The sequence below is a fragment of the Nestor notabilis genome, unplaced genomic scaffold, assembly GCF_000696875.1.
Source record: "Nestor notabilis isolate BGI_N333 unplaced genomic scaffold, ASM69687v1 scaffold15056, whole genome shotgun sequence".
Classification (NCBI taxonomy): domain Eukaryota; kingdom Metazoa; phylum Chordata; class Aves; order Psittaciformes; family Psittacidae; genus Nestor; species Nestor notabilis.
The window spans coordinates 13,671-38,329 of record NW_009934390.1 but is presented as its reverse complement, the minus strand read 5'-3'; the positions used below and the strand labels follow the sequence as shown (position 1 = coordinate 38,329).

At 37.0% G+C, this 24,659-nt stretch overlaps 1 protein-coding gene across 1 annotated transcript in view; it reads left to right on the top strand.

Annotated features, from left to right (window-relative positions):
- TDRD9 (tudor domain containing 9) overlaps positions 1–24,659 on the top strand; it is a gene marked incomplete at its 5' end in the record, with an annotated part of 34,871 nt that overhangs the window by 9,493 nt on the left and 719 nt on the right. Inside the window, 17 exons of the mRNA XM_010017325.1 lie at positions 2,316–2,360; positions 3,258–3,311; positions 5,319–5,435; positions 6,407–6,514; positions 8,800–8,900; positions 9,667–9,840; positions 11,080–11,191; positions 12,594–12,806; positions 14,519–14,608; positions 16,465–16,725; positions 17,170–17,316; positions 18,360–18,430; positions 18,805–18,914; positions 19,079–19,175; positions 19,922–20,060; positions 21,985–22,094; positions 24,041–24,113. Coding sequence (XP_010015627.1) covers positions 2,316–2,360; positions 3,258–3,311; positions 5,319–5,435; positions 6,407–6,514; positions 8,800–8,900; positions 9,667–9,840; positions 11,080–11,191; positions 12,594–12,806; positions 14,519–14,608; positions 16,465–16,725; positions 17,170–17,316; positions 18,360–18,430; positions 18,805–18,914; positions 19,079–19,175; positions 19,922–20,060; positions 21,985–22,094; positions 24,041–24,113 — 2,022 coding nt within the window. The remainder of the gene's footprint in view (positions 1–2,315; positions 2,361–3,257; positions 3,312–5,318; positions 5,436–6,406; positions 6,515–8,799; positions 8,901–9,666; positions 9,841–11,079; positions 11,192–12,593; positions 12,807–14,518; positions 14,609–16,464; positions 16,726–17,169; positions 17,317–18,359; positions 18,431–18,804; positions 18,915–19,078; positions 19,176–19,921; positions 20,061–21,984; positions 22,095–24,040; positions 24,114–24,659) is intronic.

Here is a 24,659-nt window from a genome sequence, read left to right as displayed (position 1 = left end):
CTGGTAAATTCTAGTACAAAATGAGTTTAGTGTCCTTTCTCCAGGCTTAATAGCTTTGACTTTTATTCTGTCCAGATGGGTTTTTTCTGTACACTTGGCTGCTTCATAGGCTGGTAGCATGGTCAGAAGTTGATCTCTGCAGGTACCAGCAGAGCTGGTAGACCATGGGAAAGACTTCTGACAGAGGAACTTACTACTCAGAATCCAGTGTTTTACATTATGCATGGTCTGGTGTTTCTATAATCTTTTGGACACTCCAAAATCTTCAGCTGCAGGCTTAGTTTATTACATGTTGTTTATGTTGGCCTTTTCTAACTTTGGTGACAGCTGACTTGTTTGTCTGTACTCTAGCGTTAGAATTTTGTGAAGCGCACATGGGCACCTCTGCCACACATACCCACTGATCCTGAGGCTCCAGCATCATCTTTTCTGAATTCACCTTATCCTGTTGTATGCTGTATTTCACTTGTGTCCTGTTAATCTGAAGGTGATGTTTCTATAAACCAGGATGTTGTCTTGGAGAATAAGCACAAACATTCAAACAGCGGTTTCCTGTGTGATGTCTGTGTGAGTGATGTGAAAGCTTTGTTTTGAATGGCTGGGTGTCACAAACGAACAGGGAAAGAACTTGTTTTCAAATTTCCCAGTTCAGATTAGGTTTCTTCCTGAGTAAGCTGAAGTTCTGTGAATCATTAGCATGTATTTTTTGAGCCCTTGCTTACAAAAGGTTTTAGCAAATTTAAAAAAGTTCAAAAGCTTTAGCAGTAGAAAGAGGAGAATCTGGGGAAGTAAAGGCTAATCGGTGTGATTTAAGAGACAGGATTTTAAATAGAGTTTTTAAAAGAAAAAATAAAGGCAAATAAGTCGAGTTTATTTTTCTGACACAAGGCTTGGGTATGGAAGTGGTGGATGTCAAAAGCATTATTTAAGATCAGGACATCAGATAGCCTCAATCAAGGTAGGCAAATGCAGTCTGGCTGTTCAACTATGCTTATAGTGTCCACAGCAAGCTGGAATATTGTATTTATGAGGTGGCTTGCTATCAAAGTAGGAGAAATGGATTCTGCAGGCGTCTGTCATAGTTGTGCTGCCTAATAATGAAATTATTTTCATTGATATTCCAAGTATGTTAATCTTTCTTCCAGCTCTCTTTTCTGGGAGGAATCCATGTCAGAACTGTACCTAAATCAGACAATTCACTTTTGTCCCAGAGCAAGGAGAAAAGAAAGGTTCTGGAAGTAGCCTGCTTTATTACAGCATCAAATCAAAGCATCCAGTTTGTTCTGTTTATGCATATTTGGATGTGCTTTAATGCTCAGTCCATCTCGTCTCAGAAAACTAGGTGGATAGTCTGTTTTATGTTGCTGTGTTATTGGGTGACTGTTGTATTTCTTCCATATCAAATCAGAACTTACCTCCTGTAAAGCCTTGGAATGTAACATGCTTGATCTGCTTTTGGCATGTGCCATGATCCAGAATCTCTAAGCTATATCTAGAAATCCAGTGACACAAATCCTGCATTTCCAATTTAGTTGCAGGAGCTGATGGCAAGTTTGAGGCGGTATATGTAACTACAGTTCATCCAGTAGTGCTTAAACTCCTTTTCAGTCTATAGGCGTGGCATTGCATGCCATAACCTCTAAGCTGACTTGAAGGCAGAATAGTTAACTTCCTATAGCAATTCTTATCCTTTAGCATGTATAATCACACTTTCAGCCCTGCAGTAATGCATTCTTAGGATCACATTTTGTGGCCACGCTACTTTGTGTGCTCATACATGAGCAAAGGAAGACCCAGAGTTCTCACCCACGCTCAAAAACTAGAAAGAGTGAGAAGTATTTATATCTGCTTAGGAACCAACCAGGCAAGCATCATATTAGACTAAAATAATTAAATAATTAAGGTTGGAAAGGACCTAAGGAGGTCTGTAGTCTAGTCTTCCGCTCAGAGCAGGTTCAGGTCAGTTAAGGTTGCTCGGGGTTTTATAGATGAGATCCTCAAAAACCTGATCTAAGCTGACCCTGATGTGTTGGATGTTTCAACAATTGATCTGAAAAAATCTCCTCCAACCTAAATTACTGCGATTCAGCTTTCCATGTACTCTTATGCTTAAATATTTGCAATCTGTGTTAGCCCAAGGGGTAACTGGTTTTTGTATCTGTGTTAATCCTTGGTTTTTAAATTGGTGTTAAAAAATTATCTTTGGTATAGGTACAGAAAAAACTTCATCATTTTAAATGTCACATTAATATTTGTAATAATTATTACTAAAGCACTACAGTTTATGCCTGAATACTACACCATTTCTTTTTTAGGCATGGCAAGCCTGCAGTCAAAAAGGGGAGCTGAGACATCCCAAGGTTAGTTAAACTTTATTTCTTCTTTTCTATTAAAGGTTGGTGACTTCAGTATTTTATATTCTTAGTGATTTTTTTTTTTTGCCAGCAATTCTTATTTTATAATAGTTAGGATTTTTCATAAGTAAATAGAAGCATAGGCCTTGAGGGAACATGAGTCTTTGAATTTAGTGCTGAGTGTTTAAAGGCAATCCCTTATGTAGTCCCCTTTCAGTGATGGATCAACAGTGGCCAGAGGGTTTAAAATCCAAGTTTCCCTTTTGAAAGAAGTATTTTTAATATACGTAAGTGTCTCTCTCTCTGCTTTTTTAAAGAAACACACAAATCTGACCACCCTCCCAAAAGAAACTACTGTCACAAAAACCAGTAGTATGCACACAATAACTGCTTCCACTCTGTTTTGTGTGTATAAGAAAATCTTTTTTATTTCTCTGCTTCTTTCAGAGCTTAATATGCTTTATGAACACCAGTGTGTAACATACACTGAGTTATAATGAGTAGCCAAGATGGCCAGAAATACCAGAAAATTACTGATAAAGTTACATTTCTAGATAAAGAAGTTCTGGTTTTCTGGAAGAAGTGTCCATCTCAAAGTAGATTCTGTAGTAGCAACATAGAGGTGCTGGACTTGTGGATTTATATGAAAAATTTAGATGACCCACAGCTGCACTGGTGGTAGCCATAGTTCATTTGTAAAATATATAATTGTCTTATATTTTCATACATGTCATAATACTTGATTGATATGGATGAAAGAAAGCTGTGAAATGAGATCATATTCTCCCATCACTATATTTAACTATTGATTGTGACTGCACAGAGGAAGGTGGGGAAAAGCTTATTAGCAGTAAACAAGTTTCTAACAATTTTTGCATTTGTATATTTCACTTTCTTTTTTAGAAAGAGCTTGAGTGGGGTCAGTCAAATTGTATTCATATCAAGAAGGTCCGAGAGGTGAGATGAAATAGATAAGTCCTTCTATCTTTCCCTATTTTCTACAAAAGTTAAGATACCGGATAACCCTACTGCATTGTTATGTGTCTTATTAATATAAGAGATGTATACTTTCTTTAAATAATCTGAATCTTTAGGATTTGTTTCTTAGGGAGAGGAGATTTGATACTATTTTAAGTTGTTAGAGACTATCGGGATTCCAAATACAATTTAAGACAGAACAGAAAGAAGCTTTATTACCTATGGTCATAGTAAGCAAATATTCGGGCAGTGTTTTCCCCCTCTGCTTCTCTCTCCTTTCAAGTTACTGCAGAGACCATTTTTATAGAAAGGAAACAGGTGAGGAATATCATTGTACTGTTAACAAAGCAAGGTGTTTATTCTTGTGAAGAACTGACTTCAGATAATCGTTTATTAGCAAGGCCATGTGTCCATGCTTAGGCAGGATGGACTCTTAAAAGTAGCTTTAACTGCTACAGGTGACACTATGGCTTTTGGTGGAGGCACATCCTGTATTAGGTCAGAAGTGAAGGTTGGAAGCAGGCTGCTAGCTTTTAGATGAAAGGAATTTTCCTTTTGTTAGGATAAACAAAGTGGCAGTAAATTATTAACTCTTCAACATTTTTAACTTTACTTTTTTTTTTTAATTATTTTATTTTAATAGACCTCCAGTATTATTTGCTAATTCTGTGGGTCCTTCAGATACACTGGTTGTGGTGTGATTGCTGTCTGTTACATAACTTTTCTATTAGGATAATTTTGAGCAAGTACAGTTAATGAGGATTGGACTTGAAAATTTGCGGGCCTTTTTTGCTAACATCACTGCAGCCGTTAATGAAAATTCTGTATCACAACGGGCTCCGAGCTTAATATGATGTGTTGAGAGGGAAAATAAAACTTCTTCATAACTGTGATTGGCAGAGCATGGCTTTGCCCATTATTCCAGCAGTTCATACCTTCAGCATGAGCAATACAGGGTCTGTGTTCAAAAAGCCCAGGAAAGGAAGAAAAAAAAAGCTGTTCACAGTAAGCAACCATCTGGATGAGAAATGCCAATAACTGATAGCAAGGAAAAAAAGTTGAGAAAAAAGAAAATGGTGTAGAACTGGGGAGCTGAAGAATGAAGTCTTGCAGCCTCCTGCATAATTGGTGTTCTCTTGGCCCAGTTTCAGATATTCTAAGGAGGTTGTGCATGACATGATAGTTAAGGAGTTTAGAATGCGCACCTACACTAACACTTAAGAAGATTTTGGTTTTTTTATTTGCAACGCTTTCAGACACTAATTTTATAATTCCTTGTGTAGAAGTAGATTTACGGAACTGAGGCAGCCACACAGATTGCTTACAGATCATGATAGTTGTCCTATGAGGAGTTTTAGTAGCCTAAAACTGCCAGTAGCAGAAAGGAATGAAGCAGTTGGTCAGGCTGTACTTTCCTACATTTGGTCCAAAATCAGTTGGAACAATGAAGGTGTTCACTGTGTGGTAGGAGGACCAGTAGCTGCTTAAGGAAGCTTCTTGGAAATGCTTAGTATTGAAAGCTTAACAGAGCATGTTCTGCTGTAGGGTATAAGTTTAGTCTCACTTTAAGTCATTGATGTCTGCTGAACTGAGGGTGCAGGATGTGTGGTCATACCTGCAGTTAAGTACAGGCTGTTCTTAGCATGTTTTACCTCCTAAGATACAAGCTCAAAAGCATTTCAATGTAGAATCAGTGTATTATCTTGTAAGAGGTTTCCAGTTCTTTTTCTCCCTTTGTTCTGTATCATCTATGTGTAATACACTCTGTGACTACAAAATTCAACCTTTTTATAAAGATATGTCAGGTAAACTGAGTCACAGTTCTGAGATTACTATCTAGAAATGCTGAGCAGTGTATTAGGTAAAACGCGTATTAGTCACCTAAAAACGAAAGGGAGTTTGACCAATTTAGACTTTTACTAAGAGATTTTATTTTGTGGATGGTTTTTGATACATGTAATATGTAACTTAGTGTTCAAATTTTAGGTGGCAGAGTTATTTCACAACTTGAAAGAGCGAGTCAGTGCATTTAACATGCATGTTAATGCTCATCCATCTGCTGTGGATCAGGAATGTTTATACAAACAACGTTTCATTTTGCAGGTAATGCTCTATTGACTCTTCAGGGGAGAGACACTACTTACAAAATCTGTGACTGGATTTTTATTTACTAGTACTGATGAACTAGTATTACACCTGTGTTTCAAAAATCTCTGTAGATTTTGAGATTGCAGGTGAGAAAGTAATTCTTTTGACTACCTAGGAGGACAACGAGTGTTACTTTCAGGGGTTTAGAATTCACGCCAAGTTGAAACTCTGGCTTGTCCCTTCACTTCTGAGAGTTCATCAAAATGATGAAGTCATACTGAGATGAATTAAACTGTGTATTCAGGCTAATATTTGTTAAAGTCATAAAAAGACTCTAAAGAAGGGTGGTTTGTGTGGGAAAGCTAAGAACTATCAGATTTGAAAATTACATTTTCACTTGTTTTGAGTGCCCTATTTGGACCACCACTGGCTTGGTTGAAGTTATAAGGGGGGAGAAGGGAAAGGATTAGATGTCTTTCAGCTATTGTAACTTTGTCAAATTTCCAGTTATATTTCTTGTTTCATTTGGACTGATTAGTAGTGACTTTTTTTTCCCTCCCCAGACCTGTTTATCATTTCAGTGACAACTGGTTTAACTGTATAAGCAGTAAACTTTACAGAGCTGAATTGTTAAATACCCTAAGATGTAACATGAAAATAAAACCATTTTCATGTAGCTATTTTTTGTGAATTTATTTAAAATTGAGGCTCTTGAAATCAGGGCTAACAAAGTTTTCGTTAGAGCAAGTTTGCATACAAGAATATTAAAATTATTCAAGATTGTTGCAGAAGTTGAACTCTTTTCATGAAAAGTATGGTTTTAAGGATTTGCATAAAGTAATGTTTAGTCTGCAATTACAGCAATTCCTGGAAAGAGACAGGAAAAAATGATACTAAAATTGTTGGTATCTCTTTATGCTGATAGTTATCTCTTCTCAAGAAACTGAATATAATCCGTTGCATTATCCAAAATATCTTGATTTCAGGTTGTGATAGCCGGTGCTTTCTATCCAAACTACTTTACTTTTGGAAAATGTAATGAAGAAAGTGCTGTGAGAGACCTTGCTGGCAAAGATCCGAAAACGACTGTTATGGTATGTTAAGAAGGTGAATGACCCAAGTAATAAACATGTGTAGTGTTTTGGTGGTGTTTTCAAATCTTGCTCTGTCTTGGGCGAGGATGTAATAATCTACTGTGATCCTCACTTCATAAATTGTCTTCTCTCCCATCTCCATTTCTTTCAATATAATAAACATTTTGTGGGTGGGCAATTTTAGAACAATTCCTACTGAGAACTGCTTCTATGCATTGATTGCTAGTCTTGCACAGGCAAACAACTTTCATAAAACTACTAAATGATTTGAAAAATAGAACGGGACTATCAAAGGCATTTCTTAATGAGTATTTATGAAATGTGTTTTGCAACTTTAACCATACTTTTTTTCAATCTACTTGATAGTGCATAGCATAGATGTTTGTTGCTTTAAGGCTGCTTAGGTATTTGCGCTCTGCTTTATCATCTTTGAGAAATATTATATCTGAGTAAGTTCGAGTTTGAAATGACTGCGTTGATTTTGCAAAGTAGTATACAGTCTCAACTAGGAAAATACTTGGTGTATCTGAATTAATAATACTAATAATAATCTGAACTGTAAAATAACCATGACCTACACTTAAAGAAAACAAGCTTACAAACCAGTGAGCCTCAAAGAATAGATTTGTATTAGCAAAAGAGAAGACAGATAGATGAAAAGGCAGGAGAGAAACTCTTACAAGCTAACTGTTAAGGAATTATTTTTTTTTGCTGCTTACCCAAGAAGAGCAGCTAGTTCTATACCAAAGGACATGCTGGAGACAGGTGTTAAAGTAGGAGAAAGCTGTTCTGTTGATTTGTAGAGTTAGTTTTCAAGTTAGTTTAGCTCATGGAATTTGTAAAATGCACAGCTCTCTTGTTGCCTTGGTAATACATGTTAAAATCATAATGCATTATATTTGAGTATATACCACCTGTAAAGTCCACCATACGTAACACTACAGAGTCCAATATATTTAACTAGAATGTTATTCTTAACAGAAATCCTTTGAAAAAGTGTTGCAACTCATGTAACTTCATCAATTTGTGGTGGTTTTAGGATTAAAATCCAAGAATAGCAGAATCTTTTAATAATCCAGGTTGGAAGAGACCTCATGCAGTCAGCTAGTCCAGTGATATGGTCAAAGCAGAATTAATAGTGCGTTCAGACCATGTTGCTTAGGCCTTCATCCACTTGTGTCTTGAAGAAGCTCTGAGGATGGAGATTCTGCAGCTTCCCATGGGATCCCACCTACCAGTTCCCTGAATAAACCAAACTGTGCCGTCTTAGACTTCAGGATGTGTTTTCTGTTGCTTGTTTTCCTCATTCCCAAGATCTTGAGCTCCCTTCCTTCCTAGTTGCTCTGGCCCAAGCTGCTGTTGATGATGGCTGCTGTAATGAATTCTACATTGTTCACCAACTGCAGATCCAGAAGAGCCCTGTTTGGCTCATGGCCTCTGTTAAGAAGTTACACCCTTCAGAAATCTAAGAGCTTGGGTCCTACCCTTCTCGCCAGGTTATCAGGGAGCTTACTGTCTCCCTCTAAGATGCAGGGTCTGTGATCTGGAGACCTCTGCAAGTTGTCTAAAGATTATCTGTTTCATCCTGACTGATGTCTGTTAGAAATTCCTACCTCAGTGTTACCCTTACTGACCTCTTATCCTGACCCACAAGGCGTGGGTTGTCCCATTATGTGTTCCATGTAAGACCATCTTATATTTGAGCTACTCCTCCACATAGGGAAGACCAGGAAGTTGCCCTTGGACTGTCATGCCTAAGAAGCATGTAAGCATCACTAAGTGCTCTCCAGCTGAACAAGCTGTCCCACCGTACGTCACTAATACTATATGTGGTAGTTATGTCAGGACATGCAGGGCTTTAGCTCCTCCTCGCTTAGTTTCCCAGGCTGTGCACACTGCCTAGGATGTAGTTCCCATAGGATGTAGTTCCCAGTGGTGGACAAGGAAGCATAACCATTGCTTTTCTGTTATAAGCAAAAAGAGGGATACTAGACAGCTTCTAGGAAAAATTGTTGAAGAAATACATGGAACTACGGATAAAGCTGCTTCATTTATAGTTAAAGAAAACACTCATCCACCAGTAGTTAGGGCAGCTTTAGCAGCAAAACTCCAATATTACTGTCTTTTGAGATTTTGAAATTTAATGTAGTATATAGCATTTTTTTGAATTAAGGACTTAAATTGTACAACACTGCCACAGCTTAAGAGTGAAGCTAACTGTTGAGGTGAACTTAATGCAGTAAAATATATGAATGTATCCAAATTTAATTACTTTTTCTTAACAGCTGAGGAATATTCCTCCCTATGGATATCTATACCATAAACAGTTGCAGTCACTGTTTAGACAGTGTGGGCAGGTAAAATCTATTGCCTATGATGGATCAAAGTAAGTATAAAATACTTCAAGTATCCCGCCTTTCTCATGTTCTCAGTTATGAATCTAGTAATCACTTTTTTTGTCAGTGGTGCACTGACAAAATGAGTTTATTTTTCTCTCTTTGGAATCAGCAGTTTATTTTTAATGCATTGGCTACAGTAAGAAAGGTGGGTTTAAAATTTGAGATACATTGATTGGAATAACATTAGATAAACTAGCTAAGTTAGGGACTGCCTTTTGTTTTGTCTCTTCTATGGTCAAAGAGTGGACCTTAGCTGCAGCTGATCAGTTTGTATTCCTAACTTGTATACTGAATTTAGCTTGTTTCTACAGTCAGATGGCTTTGCACAAATGCATGCAACTGGCTCTTTCAGCTAATCATCTGGCTATCTTTTGACTACAACTGTTCAAAGCTGCATTTCTATAATCCTCCTTAGGCCTTTTCCAGTCTTTCCTTACTCACATAGATTTCCACATCCTTTCTATTAAATAAACTCAGTAAATTTGGTATGTGCTTGTGAGAGTGTTAGAAAGATTTTCTTATAACCGTGGTGATAATTGAAGTATTAAGATTCATAAGAGCAATAGGCAAAGCTTTTGAAGAATCTACTTTTTACTGTTTGCTGACCTGCTAAGGTAAAGACAGGGAGAGGAAATGATGGCTTTTCTGGATTTTTTTGGTTGTGTTTGGATTCCTCATCAAGTATTAATCGCAATTTTATTTGGTGGGTTTTTGTTTTGTTTTCTCGTGCTTTGTTTTTTTTTTTTTGAACAGGGCTTTTGTGGAGTTCTCCCGTAACCCAATGGAGGGCTTTAAGATTCTTCCCGCAGTATACCTGTCAGTCAAGATGTCACAGCTGAAAATTCCTCTTGCGCTGAATGCTTATCATCTAAATGATATTAAAAAGCAGTTGCAAGGAGTGACAGCTGTGAGTGTGGAATCTCTAAGGTAATGGTATTGCATATGGAAAAACACGTTTCTCTGTGTCGAAATGAGGTTTGCTGGAATTAGTGGGGATTTCCTTGGAAGTGTCATCAAGGAAGACAGGTTCAAAAAGCAGATGTGTAACTTTGCATAAGCAGAATGTTTTTGAAGGATTAGAAATAATATAATTGTCTTGCATATTTCTTTATAGTTAGAGGTGGTTTACTGTTGAAGAGAACACCAAGTATATGCTATCTTTCTTTTTTTAAAAGTTGCCTTTGGCATATAGAAAGATGGATGTACACAGTAATTTTTCTTCATGCTATAGACAATGTGGGGATTGCTAGAACCAAAACAAATAAGGCGTGGCATTTGGTGACATAAAAGCAAGGGAGGGAGGGGTATAACAACAGAAACTGGGGAGAAATGGAACAGTGTAAGGTGGGGAGGCATAATAGAGAATACTGACAAGGAATGCAGCATAGTGAGTCTTCCAGGCCCACGCCTGCTTTTGTTAAAAAATCTGGTATGTGGGTTTCACTGTTATATGCTGTCTGTGATTCTGAGCTTCAGGTCATACAAGCCACTTATTAAAATGGTAATCTGCCTAGCTTCTGCTTGGTCTGCAGCCATTTTAGTATTTTCAAGAAATCTAAAATAGGAAGGCAGGAATGAACTGGAAGTGTTAAAGTGCAGATGAATACTTCAGCTGCAGTTGATTGTACTTAGTTTTTAATTAAATATATTAGCAGTTTCACTGTGCCCAAAACAGCACTTAAAATCTTTGTGGAAATTAATTCTTGAGGCACTTCAGAAGTCTCCTAGGCTGAAAGACTAGTTCTAGAGTTTTTAACTTTTGTCAAGTAAAAGGAATATGATATATTAAAAAAATATATATGAATATCTTTGTGTTGTACTGTACTCAATTTATTTTTAACAAATAAGCTTAGGAGGCATGCCATAGCAAAATGCCTCACTATTTAACCTTAAATCTTTGGATTTCTAACAAAAACTGATGGCACAGTTGTGTCTTGGTATGTATCTTTCTGTGTTTGGTTATAATGGCGTTCAGTTACTTTGTAGTATTTTGGTTCTGCATGGTCATTTTGCATTCTAATTGAATTCAGTATTGCTGACTAGAAGTTAGTAAGTACATAAATGTGCCCTAAGGACACCTTGGGAAGTAAATGAAAGCAAAGGAATTGGAACTCTTAAGGTTTTGCTTGTGAAGTATTTAGCATCATTATTCCATAATCTTTTTAGAGTAAATGTGGACTGTCAGAAGCAGAGTTTGGAGCCTGTGGAAGTCTCATTTGGTGCTTTACAACAGTCAAAGATGATCCCAAATCGTCTTCTGTCCATCAAGATAACAGAGGTAGGAATGTTCTACATCTGAAGTAGGTAATATCTAATAATCATTACCTAGATAACTTTGAGGAGATTAATATCTGATAAGTTTAAATGAAAGGAATGGGTGCTAATGATTTTAGCATGGAGATATCCTTAAGACATATGAAGAAAATTCTTGGTCTAGTTTTGAGTAGTTCTTTGTTAAACAGTAATCATGTCACACAAATTTCAAACATTGAAATTTACTTGCACTTCACAAAATTTGCGAGATTTACTGGCATGGATTTACAGCAGTGTTAGCTGGAAGTAGCCATAAATGTAAAGAGAATAATGGGAAGGGGAAAATATTTGTGTACACTGTAGAAATGAGAATCAGTAGGTATTTGGGCCATTTACTTGGTTGTTATTAACTGGCAGTTTTATTCAGAACCTGTAGATGTGAGAAGTGAGATGAATTAATGGTATTGCATGCTTATTCAGGAAAAATCTTGCACGCAGAAAAGACAGTGTTTTAGGGGAAGATTGTGTGCATATATAATATTTCTGGATTCTGCAGCTGAGAAATTTTACAGCTTGTGTTAACTATCTTCCCAACAAATAGAGGAATAGCAAACAGTGTATATGCTGCTAAAATAAAAACAACGATAAAACCAATCTAAACCACTGAAATTACAGGCTGAAGTATTACAACAGTTCTTGATATTAGTGGCGTGGTTTGCAAGTGCAGAAAAGAGCATTTTCTTCCTTTTAGTTACCTAAATCTCTTGGATCAAAAATATTTGTGGTTTGGTCAAATATATTCCAACCACTTAGCTATTTGTGCTACTTCTGTTTAATACATCAACTTTAATGGTCATGTGTATTGTAAATAAAGATTCTTCTTTTTATTGCAAGCATCTGCTAGAATATCAGAAATGGTATAGGAGTTCAGTAAGCCATTTGTAAAGATAGCTCATTTTATTCAGTTTTATTTAAATTCTTTTGTAAGTTCTTTTCAGTCTCCTAAGGGATAGCTGATCATAACAGTAACAATGCTGATTTTCTGATAGATGCAGCTAACTGGTATTCTTTCACTAATAAGAGAAGTGCACTATATCTGTATGTATCTGTCTAATCAACTGTATACATTATGTTTTCTATATGTTAATTTGGTTTAGAAAAATGGAAGCAGTCTTTTCTAAATTTTCTGTACTTTAGTAATTTTTGTATCAGGGTCTATTTAGATGAAAAGTGTATTGCACATCAAGTAAACATCTTAAAATTTCACCTAATTATGAGAGAAATGCTTCACTATTATTGCAGTATGAGAACTTTTCTATGTGTGTGTCAGGAGTAGGAGTGCTTTCAAGTATTTTGCTCAAATGTGTTTTGTATTTGATGTAGAATAACAATATGAATCTGATATTGTCTAATTTTTATACTTTCAGATAGTAGAAGTTGGACATTTTTGGGGTTACAGGACAGATGAAAAAAATAGGACTGTACTTCAGGCTTTAACTGCTGAAATTAACTATCAGAACCTGATGGATTTGCCAGTGTCTCCACATCCAGAGATGGTTTGTCTGGCACCATTCACTCATCTGGAAGATGGAGGATATTGTAGAGCTCGTATTCTGTATGTTTGTGGAGATTTTGCTGAGGTACACTAATATGTTACGTTACATTGAATTGGTAGAATGTAATTGGGTTGACAATCTTGGAGCTATGCTTTAGTAAGCAAGAACTATGTTCCTGATGATTATAAGTATTCCAGTAAAGAAATATGTAGAACTAAAATAAAACCTTAATAGAATGTTGTCAGAATAGGTGAATTAGGTTTTTTCCAGAACACAGTAATGTTTTAATATTAAATGAGACACTGTTGTTGATAGAGTGAAGTATCTTGTGTGCTGAAGCAGAGCGAAGCAAAATAGACTAAAACCTCCAGTAACTTTGAAAACATAGTAAGGAATGCTTAGGTCAAAGTCCAGTGCTACATTGCTGGCCACAGCCCCATTAATTCCTCTTTATAAATAGATTGACATCCATCTTAAAATTAAGTTTCTTGATCTCACTGTATTGCTGGTTTTCAAACATTCATGGCCAGTTTGTCTGAGATTGTTCTTCTGCCAGTGTTTCTTCCCCTTGTTTACATAGGTTTTCTTTTTAGCTCCTTTCCCTTCCCCACCAGTTCCATATCTATCTCTTTCTTCCTGGACTTTGTTTTGCTAATTGAAGCAAGCTGCATTCTTTGCACGTACTACATAGACTCTTTTTTCACTTGGTCCCCTTCTCACTCCTCTTTCTTATTTTGACCTCGGTTTTTTGAAGCAGGATTATGCATGCTCCTGTACATACAGTTCTGCCTTTCTTTATGCAGTGGTGCTAGTATTCCTCTTCCAACACAGTGTTTCTCCTCTGTATTAAAAAAATATGTCATGATAAATGCCACATATGCCTTTCCATAGATTTTTTTTGTATGGGCCCCCTCTTGTCATCTTAAAATCAGTTTTGTCTCCTTGGTAATATCCAACTAATTAGAATTTATATATAGTAACATGGAGTTTATAGCAGAACTTGTTAAAAACTCCAAACGATATGAGTGTGTCCTTCATACCATTTAGTTATCTCCATTCCTGTTGAGTTCTCAGGTCCATTCAGTGTGATCTTTTTTGTATCAGTGTTTATAGTGCTTAGTTCTTGATCATCAGCAAATTTATTAGAATATTTTGACTTTTCATTCCAATATCAGTAGTGGAAACTTGTGCCACAGCTCCAGATTGGTATTCATTTTTCAGTACAGTACCTTTGTTTTCGGCACTTAAGGACAGATTTTTGTAATACAGCCCATTCCTCCTCTGAATTTCTTGATTTCTTAACATAGCTGGGTGTCACCACTATAAAGTTAATACTAAGGAGATTGCATCTTTTTGAAGTCATAAAAAAACTAGTGAGCAACAGTGCTAATCTCATCACTTTCTCGTTTGCATTTATAAACAGTCACCAGATCCGTGTTAGCATTTGCTTATCTAAAAGCAATTATTGGGCAATATCATTCACTGTTAAGAAGTAAGGTTATACAGGTTTAATTGTGGGGAGAGAGAGCCTTGGAGAAATTTGCCTATAAAGATTTAGCAGAATACTTAAATTACAGTGGATGTTTAAGCCAAGGAATCACATAATAGACATGGTAAGATTTGGTGTATTATTTTTGATATGACTTCATTTGCATGTTTTCCAAACTCTGGTTTTGCTTCCATTTAAATTGATAAGACTTGTGTTGTACTGTAATTAAGGTTGTCACTTTCCTTGCCACTGAAAAGTAACGCTTCTAATGTGGAATCTCTGCAGATGCTCTTGATTCTTTTTCCAGGTGTTCTTTGTGGATTATGGCAATAGATCAAAAGTGCCTTTAGAGAAATTAAAAAAGATTCCAAGCTCTCTTCAAGAGCTTCCATTCCAGGTAGGGACAATGCTATTTGCTGCTGCTTAATAGGTAGTTTCATGTCTGGTCTGCCAAACAGAAGTGTACTTCAAATCTAACGCTTCTCAGAATAATAATGAAGTAACATGTATTTTGCTAATGGGAGCACATACAAATCACCTTCACTAGTAGGATAAATGCTTTCCAGAGACATACATGCACAGAGCAGTAATTCTTATGTAACTAAATTGCATTGTATGTAATTGTAGCTTTAACGCTGGGGAGGTGAGTGGGAGGGAAGCCTGAACTTGATGCCTGACTGGACATAAAAAAATTGTATTTTTTTTAACTGAATGGTTGACCTCGTCCTGTCTCTGTGGGAACAACATACTGGGATCTCTCTCCCACTGGTAATCACAGGAACAACAGAAGGAGAGAAGAAATAGCTCTAATGGCTGCCTTTTGCTGTTTGTTGCTTTTGGCTATCTGTTTCTTTGCTGTCAGTCAATTCTATGAGAAACAGAACTTCCTGGAAGGAGCATGTTGTTTTGGTTCCTCTCTTACTTGCTTATAATATGAAAAGCTCAGGAGTAACAGGCTGAGCTTTAGTCTAAAGAGCCTCTGAACAAACAGCAGAGGTTTATACAGCTTAGAAAACAGCCCACAGAGGAGAAACTATCAACAACGAGTTTAATTTTTTGTTCTCTGCTTAAATGTAGGTGCTCCTACTACAGGTAAGTGGCAGCATAGCATCTCTCCTTGTCTGCATGGCTTGAGTCTGCTGTACAGTTAATGTGCAAAGTATTTTTGCTTCATCAAGGCCTCTTCTCTGCTCCACTGTTAGTTACAGGACAAATACATAGGAGATGCCTGATTTAAATTTCACAAAGCTACAAGTCTCTGGTTTTGTGCTGCTTTGATGTTCTTTGAACTACTGCCTTTACTTGGATCTTTTCAGACAGCCCTCTTGATAATTAAATAGCAATATGTAACATAAACCTGAGGGACTTTATAGTCCCTTATAATTTTTGAGAAAAAATAACTCTTGAGCTATATTTACAAATCAAATAACTAGAATTTAAGTGAAATTCAGCTTTTCAGTCTTCAGTGAACTGAAACAGGTGTGTCGTAACTTTCTCTGAAGCATTTAATGATGAAAAGATAAATTAATGAGCAGAAGTTTAGATTTATAGTTCTCTAGTTTTCTGTATTTTATTTATCTTTTCTCAGTATTAGATCTCAACAGGCCTCATTTTGTTAGGTTTTCTTTTTAATTGATTTTAAAAAACAAGTAGAATTAATTTTGGCAAGAAGCATCCCTTTTTGTGTTTTCTTCAGATGCATTAAAGGGAAATACGTTTCTGCTTCAGGCCTAATCTTTTAATGACTGGTTTTAATGACTAGCTATAAAAAAAAAATAGGGTTTTTGTTGAAAATTCATTTGAAGACATAATTACAGATAGCGATTGTGAGAAGGGGTTAAATGTGAACTTACACTTGCCTGCCAGGAACAGAATAGCTGCAGAGGTCTTGCCAAGTTTTCTGTTCCTGTAGTTGAAAAGAAGTGTGGATTGTACAGAGAAGACATCTCTACGCCCAAGATTTTAATGTGGATGGTGAATTAATACCAAATTATCTTTTATTATGCTCTGTTTGCTCTGTTTCATTAGCAACTATCTACAATATTGAAGTCATATGAGATGTAGTGTGTAGCTGCGTTGGCAATGATGGAGTAGGAATTATGCCAGTAGCTTTACAGCTATCCTAGGAATTAACATAAACCACTGCAATAATTACGAAGTAATTTATAGTTATTAATTCAAATGGTTTGGGGAAAAATGTTTTTATGCTGATTTCTACTCAGTTAAGCATTGTTTTCCGTGTTTTTGTTCTAGGCTTTAGAATTCAAGATATGCAAGATGCGTCCTTCCGCACAATCTCTTGTGTGTGGAGAAAGGTGGAGTTACAGTGCTAGCCAGAGATTTGCCTCACTAGTAAATGGCTCTGCACTTCTAGTGAAGGTGTATTCACTTGTGCATAGTGTTCTGCATGTAGATGTTTTCTATTACTCAAGGTGCCAAGAGCTTGTGAATATTCGAGATGTGCTTATTGAAGAATGTTATGCTGAACTAGCAGAAGAATCATATGAATCACAAGTATGTATTGAGTAAGCCGCTTCTACTTTTCTATACTAATTTATTTCAGCTCAGGCTAGAGTCCTGAGAAGTTGAGTTGAAGTCTTGACTAATGCCATGGGATTAGGCAAGATTAATACTTGAAAAGGACAACATACGTGTGTTCATAATTCATATTAAGTTGTGGGATAAAAGCATTGCTGCTTTGAAACATCTTTTGAGAGATGTTTCCCAGGAGATAATTGCATCTGAACTGTTCCATTGTTTTTTTAAACTCTGATAAAATATGTTTCATAGTTTTAACTGTCTCCCATTTCTATATTTTATATAATCTGAAAGGTGATAAGAACTTTGGGGTTTGTATTTGTATGTGAGTTCGTGTGTGCTTAGTGTAGGATCTTTTTTATAAAATTTATGAAAAATGTAGACATTTCGTGGTTTTAACACTCTTCCATTATTATGTAGCAAAGCCATAGTTTGCTCAGGGAATTATTTTTGGACCAAGTAAAAGAAGAGAAAATACCTGTTTCTTCAAGAGAGGAAGAAAAGCATCTCCTTGAAAGATTGTTAAACTGTTTTTCTGACCACAAATCTAATGTGCCAACCCATAAGGTAACTTGGGTGGTGGTTTTGGTATGTCATTTCTTAGAGTGCTATGTCATTGGTATGTCATTTCTAACACTGCTTCTTACAGTGTTAGAATGGAGATGAAGACTGAAAGTGTCTTTAACACCCAAACCACATCTGATGCCTTTAATAGTGTATTCTATTTAGCCTAAGAGTGAACCAACTCTTCTAACACATTTTAAGGCAGCGCTTCAAAACCCTGCAGAGTGAAGATAAAATTAAAAAACTGAACACAGTGTTTCCACCTCTGGTAGTCGTCACTACATAACCTACAGCAAAAAAGCAAGATTGCAGTCCTGCTGGTTTTCTGTTTGGATTTTTGCTGGGGTTTTTTTCCCCAGAAGATTTTAAACATGATTTTTACTATAAGCATTGTTTTGTTCTTCCTCAGCTAGTGATAGGTAAGCTGCTAGGATAGGTAATGCAGTGAACACTCCAGTGACTGATAATGAAACAGTGGGTGTTTCTTCCACTACCAATTCCAAACTCAGAATTTATTTTTTCTCACTTCGTTTGAGATATGTAGTCACTACTAAGCTGAAATATAAATATGAAAATGTGTCCTGCTCTGCACTCTGATTACAAGTCTTGTCTACATTATAATTCTTTTCACATCTCAGATCCAACAATATTTTGCGTTTTCAAGCATCTCTTCATGCTCAATTTACCCAACAGGAGTAATCCTGTTTAACTACTCACTTTATGAAAGTGAGAGATTTGTCAAGATTAAAGACTGCTCATGTAAACAAAAATGTCCTAATTTTATTAGGTGCTCTGTGAAGTACGAACTTGCGCTTTTTAAGCCAGAGGGAAGTTGTGAATCCCCAACACCTGTGAAAAATACATTATTTTTGTTCAAGTGCCAAGTTTGCTCTAGATAGGTGAAATGAAAATGCTGCTTATCAATTTATCAATTCAGTGTTGCTCAGTACATGCTGAAATGTGTTTTGGTTTTCATTTATGGAGTATTTTGATTTGGAGAGATTCAAGTACTAACTAGAACATCATTTGTTCTCTCTCTTTTGCAGGTAACGGTTTTTGGCCCATTCAGTCCTTATGAGCTGAAATGCTACAGCATGACTAGAGTATCCCAGTTCAGGTATGAGAAGACTTTTACTGTGAAGTATAGGCATGTTCTCAGATGTAATTTTCAATATATAGGCAAAACCCATCCTAGTTACTCTGACAGATTTTTCACAGAATTTTCATTCTTTGAAAGGACTGAAGTCAGGATTAAGTTGCATTAATATGCACACTATCACTATGTAAGATTTAAGGATAGTTTTATTAAAGGTGCTTTAACGTCTTAGATTATTTATTAATCATGTACATCTGTTAAATGGTATTTAGGTAACTGCTATTCATTAAGGTTGTATTGTGAATTTAAAATAATACTTTTTTTTACATGTCTGTGTGGGGTTTGGTGTCTTGTTCTTTTTTTTTTAATGTTGAAAATATTTTATTTCCTCCCAGAAACATTCTCATACAAAAGCAAAGCATAAACTCTGTTGTTCTCCATGACGCTCCAGAAGATCCCTTTCAGCAGTTGTTGGTTTCTGCTTCCGTATCAGCAAATGCAACTGGTAATGCTTAATAAGTGTTTGGACAGTTTCTCTAGACTTTGGTTTTATGGGAATAGTCCTATGAGGAAATGCTACTGTAGTTCTACGTTACATCCTTTTGAGGTTTTGTTTTCATTAGGTACTCCTTAGAGTTTTGTTTTGTTTTTCTTTTGTGTGTGTGACAGGATCTGCTGTAATTTTAGAGGAAACATCTTTGATGCCTCCTATTCCTGGCCTGCTTCCGCTCCTCAGTATGTTGTTTGCTCCTGCCATAGAACTAAGGTATTCATGCATTTTAAAATGGGGTGGGGTGGGAGGGTAGGGGGTTTGTTTTGGGTTGTTTTTTGGTTTTTTGGTTTTGGTTTTTTTTTTTTAGGATCCCTCACAAATTGGTGACTTTTTTTCTGCTTTTAGCATTTCCTGTTCATGTAATTCTCGTATCTTTTATCAATATTAGTATAATTTGTGGCTAAGATAACTTGTTTCATGTACTTAAAAATTGGTGCTGCAGGCTCTACCCTCACAGTAAGGCAATACAGTTCTTGTCAATTGTGCTGGAAGCCTGGGAAGATGTACTGTAGAACTGGGCAAGTTTTAAACGTACATGAGGAGAGGAACTTGCTTGAGTTTTGTAAAAGCTTGTAAACTCTTTTGTAAAAGAGTTCTAGCAGTTGCATTACTGTTGCGTTTTGTTTAAATTCTTGTGTCTGTGGACTGTCATGTCAACTTAGTGAAGCTAGCTTTCCTTAAGTTCTATTTCACATATGTATGGTTTTCTTAAGTTTTATGAGTAGATGTTTCCATAATCAGAACTTTAGTTCTGTTTCATCACTATATTTGAAACAAACAGTATGACTAGGTGTGAATGCCTTTCAGTTGTTTTAGCTTCTTCAAAATATGTGCATCTTGCTTGGCATGGCTTAAACAAATTAATTTAACTCTGCATATGAGTGTTCAGTTTTTTCATCTCTAACATCATCTAACATGTAAGAAAACATCTGGAACTGTTTTCTTTCTTTTTTGTATAGGGTTGATAAAAGCGGAAAGTATTTTACTGGTGTTTTGTGTGGTTTGGGTTGGAGTCAGACTTCTGGAGCTCCTCTGCTTCCAGAAAATGACATGGAACTGACATTTGATGTGCATTTTGGAGTGGAAGACATATCAGAGGTAAAATATGTATAAGAATTTATCAAGTTACTTGTCTCAGAGCAGATGAAACAAACAAAAAAACCTGTATTCCTCATTACAGCCTTTTTGCAACCTGTAGACAGAGATCTGTCAGAGGGAAGTACATGTATCCGCTCGTTACGCAGGACAGAAAGCTGTATTTGACCTGTGCTTCAGATTTGATACGTGCTTTATACAGTGAAAGACCTCACATGCCCTGATTATTTCTATGTACAGAGCAGGTGATGGGCAGTGGTCTCTATAGGCTTTTTAAGGACACACTGTACATGCTGGTGCACATATCACAGAATCAAAAAATGGTTTGGGTTGGAAGGGACCTTAAAGATCATCTAGTTCCAACCCTCCTGCCATGGGCAGGGACCCCTCCCACTAGAGCAGATTGCTCAAAGCCCCATCCAACCTGGCCTTGAACGCTGCCAGGGATGGGGCAGCCACAGCTTCTCTGGGTAACCTGTTCCAGTGCCTCAACACCCTCATTCTTCCTTCTAGAATTCAGATCTACCCTCTTTCAGTTTAAAACCGTTACCCCCTGTCCTGTTACTATGTGCCCTGGTAAAAAGTCCCTCTCTAGCTTTCCTGTTGGCCCCTTGAGGTACTGGAAGCCTGCTTTGAGGTCTCCCTGGAGCCTTCTCTTCTCTAGGCCGAACAAGCCCAACTCTTTCAGCCTGTCTTCATAGGAGAGGTACTCTGATCATCTTTGTGGCCCTCCTCTGGACTCGCTCCAGCAGATCAGTGCTGCTCTTATGCTGAGGGCCCCAGAACTGCACACAGTACTGCAGATGGGATCTCACAAGAGCAGAGTAGAGGGGGGAGAGTCACCTCCTTTGACCTGTTGGTTATGATCCTTCTCATGCAGCCCAGAATACTCTTGGCTTTCTGGGCTGCAAACACATTGTCAGCTCATGTTGAGCTTCCAACATCTAACACCTCCAAGTCCTCCTCAGGACTGCTCTCAATCCAGTCTCCACCCAGCCTGTGTTTGGGCTTGGATTGCCCCAGCTCAGATGCAGGACCTTGCACTTGGCCTTGTTGAACTTCACGAGGTTCACAAAGGCCCAGCTCTCAAACCTGTCAAGGTTATTCTGGATGGCATTGCTTCCCTTCAGCGTGTCGACTGTACCACACAGCTTGGTGTCATTGGCAAACTTGGTGAGAGTGTGCTCAATCTCACTGTTCATGTTGCCAGCAAAGGTATTAAACAGCAGCAGTCCCAGTACTGACCCCTGAGGAACATCACTTGTCACTGGTCTCCACTTGGACATCAAGCTGATGACCATAACTCTGTGTGTGACCATCCAGCTAATTGCTTACCACTCAGTGATCTATCCATCACATCCATGCCTTTCCAGTTTAGAGACAAGGATGTTGTGTGGTACAATGTCAAACACTTCATACAAGTCCATGGAGGTGACATCAGTTTCTCTTTCCTTATCCACCAACACTGTAACCCCATCACAAGAGGCCACCAAATTTCCAATGTGCCCATAGTGAAGCCGTCCATGTGAAAATTATGGACGCATGGAGAAAATCCTTAAAAATTTTACAGAAGGAATACTGTGTTTGTAAAAAAAAAAAAAAAAAAAAAAAAAAAAAAACAACTAAAAAAATCCAGGCAAGTGGTAGCCTGAATGTTTTGTAGCGTATCTGAGTAACCTTGATGTTTGTGGCTGAATGATGATCAAGTGGCTGAACATTAACATCTTGAACCAGCAGAGATGCATCTGGAGGAAGAAGTGTTTCTAAAGCTTCAGATGGTTTTGCTTATGTTATTAATATTTCTGTTGAAGTTTGATGGTATGGGTGCCACAACCCCTTTGTGTCAATCTTATCTAATATAGTATATAAAATACAGAGCTACTGCTGGTTTAGAGTGCTTTATATTCTGTCACTCGTGTTTTCATAGATAAACATCCTAAGGACAGCCATTAATAAGCTGCTCTCTGAATGTGCAGTGTGTTTTGAACAAACAAGAGTGACACAGCTGCAGGAAGATGTTCGTCAGAAACTTCTGTGGTAATTATTTTATAGAAATAAGATCTTCTGTTTCGGTCTCAGCAAAACCAAAATAAATGATTGCTTGAAGCATAGCTCAGATTAGGCTTTGGGGAAACAATATATGTTCTCATTTAATGATGCACTTAATTTACTTTGTTTATTTATAAAGCAGTATACTCAACAACTTTAGACTTCTTGTGGAAGCACTAGTTCTTCAGGGAAGCCTGGTCACTTAAGAGTCATGAAACCTAGACTGTAAAACTTGTTCTACAGGATACCACTTCTGATGTACCTTTGCTTTGTGCACCCAGGACAAAGCTAATAAAGTTGTACAGCGTAAGAGTACAGAAGGATTAAGAATTTTTTCTCCCTATACATTACAGTTGAATCACGTGTGCTGTCTTTCCTCCCTCAACAAACTAGTGTAGGATAGGTGTTGGCCAAGTTAATCGCTGAAGTCCCAGGCTAATTTATGAACTGAAGTAAGGCCACCTGCCTTTGCTTTGAGCTAGCTGTGGCAGTGGTTTGTGCGCACCTTCAGAAAGTGGTGGTACAGCTCCACAAAGGCTGTACCTCCAGAAATGCATGTTGTTTGTGCTTTCACCTTAAGGAGAACCAGTGCAGGCTGATGGCAAGCTGTTCGTGTTTCACATTTGAAAAACTCTTGGTGAAATCACAGCTGTCGAGTGTACTGCTGATGCAATGTTTAATTTCCTGTTTGTGTCCAAGTACTTCAGGCCAGTCAGTGTCTGCATTGCCTTTGGACACTGCCATGTAGTACCATGTTTAGACTTGAAAGCTGAATGAAGTTTGCTTGTGTAATTCAAGTGGTAACAAGTGTAGGGAGAAGTTGAGAAAAGTGGATAGGCAGAAAGAAGCAAAACCACACAGCCTTTCTGGAGGTGAGTGTGGCGGTAACAGGAGCTCGTGTTTGGACATCAGCACTTACATTCTAAATTTAAGGCACAGAAACGTCGCTGCTGTTTCTTCAGACATGTGAATACCCACTGGTGCTTCAGCACCTATTTTGGGTTGATTGTTCAGATGTCTCCCGCCAGTTGGGAAGGGAAGGAGCAGCCTGCACAGCTCCTCAGCACTGATGTGTTCCCCAGTTCTGTCAGTGTTCACTGCCTGGCTTGGTCATTCTCATCAGCCTTCTGGGCTTTTTTTTTCTTTAGGAGATTTTACACTTTTTCAGGGTAGTGTTTTCTCTCCTAGATTTTTTTTTTTTAATGCTTTTACTGATTCTGTTCCAACAATCCTACAGTTAATTTTTCTAATTTTTTTTTTTTTTTTTTTTTTTTACCTTTTTGAAGAAAGAGACAATCTGGTTATTGTCATGATGTTTTCTTTTCCTTTGTGTAAAATCCTTCTTCATTTTGAATGTTTTTTCTCATTGTACTTCTTTTGTGTCCTGGAAAAAACTAAATAAGAGCACATAGGTAAAAATTTAGCCTGAACAGTCTTTCATAATTCTTCTCCATTTTTCAGAAGTTAATTGTATTTACAACATGTCACCACTACTTAAGACTAAAATCAGTTTTTGAAAAACACATCTAGACAGAATTAATTAATGTCTACTACTGTTGTACTTTGCACAGCTTGAAGGAATAACTGGAGCAGACAGAGAATCTATAGTAATTGAGTTGTCATGTAAAACAACATACCCTAAAAATAGCTTTATTATACATTCTAGTGAATAAGCATGCATAAAACTTAGGGAATAAATGACAGCTGCAAATTTAGTACTTTGTAAATTAAAAAAAAAAAACCACAACATAATTTCCTTTAAAAGATAATAGATTCTGATACACTTAACATCCTAGATTAATAAGGAAATTTAGGATTCCTTTAAGCACAGACTCCTCATAAATGCCTAGTTGTGTCTAATACAGAAATTCCTTATTCTTTAGAATTAATCTAATACAAGTGTATTTCTTAAGGCTATTTTTATGTAATTTCAGTTTAATCTGCAAATCAAAACCTCGAGATAAAATTGTTCCTACATGGTATGAGAAGCCATATGCATGGAATCAGGTAAGGGTCTACAAATACATTTTTTTTTCCTTTTCCCCGAAGAAGAGTAGTTGGAGTACCCCAGTACAGTTAGTTAGAATGGTCAAAGGGAGGATTTCTTTTGGAAGGATGTCTTTGAGTCTTGAATTTAAAGATACTGAAAATACTGTGCAGTCAAACTTAAGGCATAAGAAGAGTTGAGTATACAGCAGTCTCTGTTGATATCCTATTAGTCTATTTAGTTTGTTGGGTGGCTTGGGTTTTTAATTTTTTGTTTTAGTTTACGCTTTTCAAGCAGAACGTGGTTTTTGAGAGGTGTATTTATCTGAGTGCAGTGCATTTTAGTTTTGTTTTGGGTTACTGTGCTTTCAGGTGGCTTTTCTCTTTTAAGTTGACAGAAATGTAGCTTATTTTAGAATGAATGTGGTGCGATCAGATAGGAGGGTGTTTTTCTTGAAACCTGGGATTGTTTCATAAAAGTTTAGCTTCTAACTGTTAGAAATCTTACCTTTCTTCTGTAAGGGTCTCTGCAGGCCACTGTATTTTCTGATGAACAAGTGTCTTTTC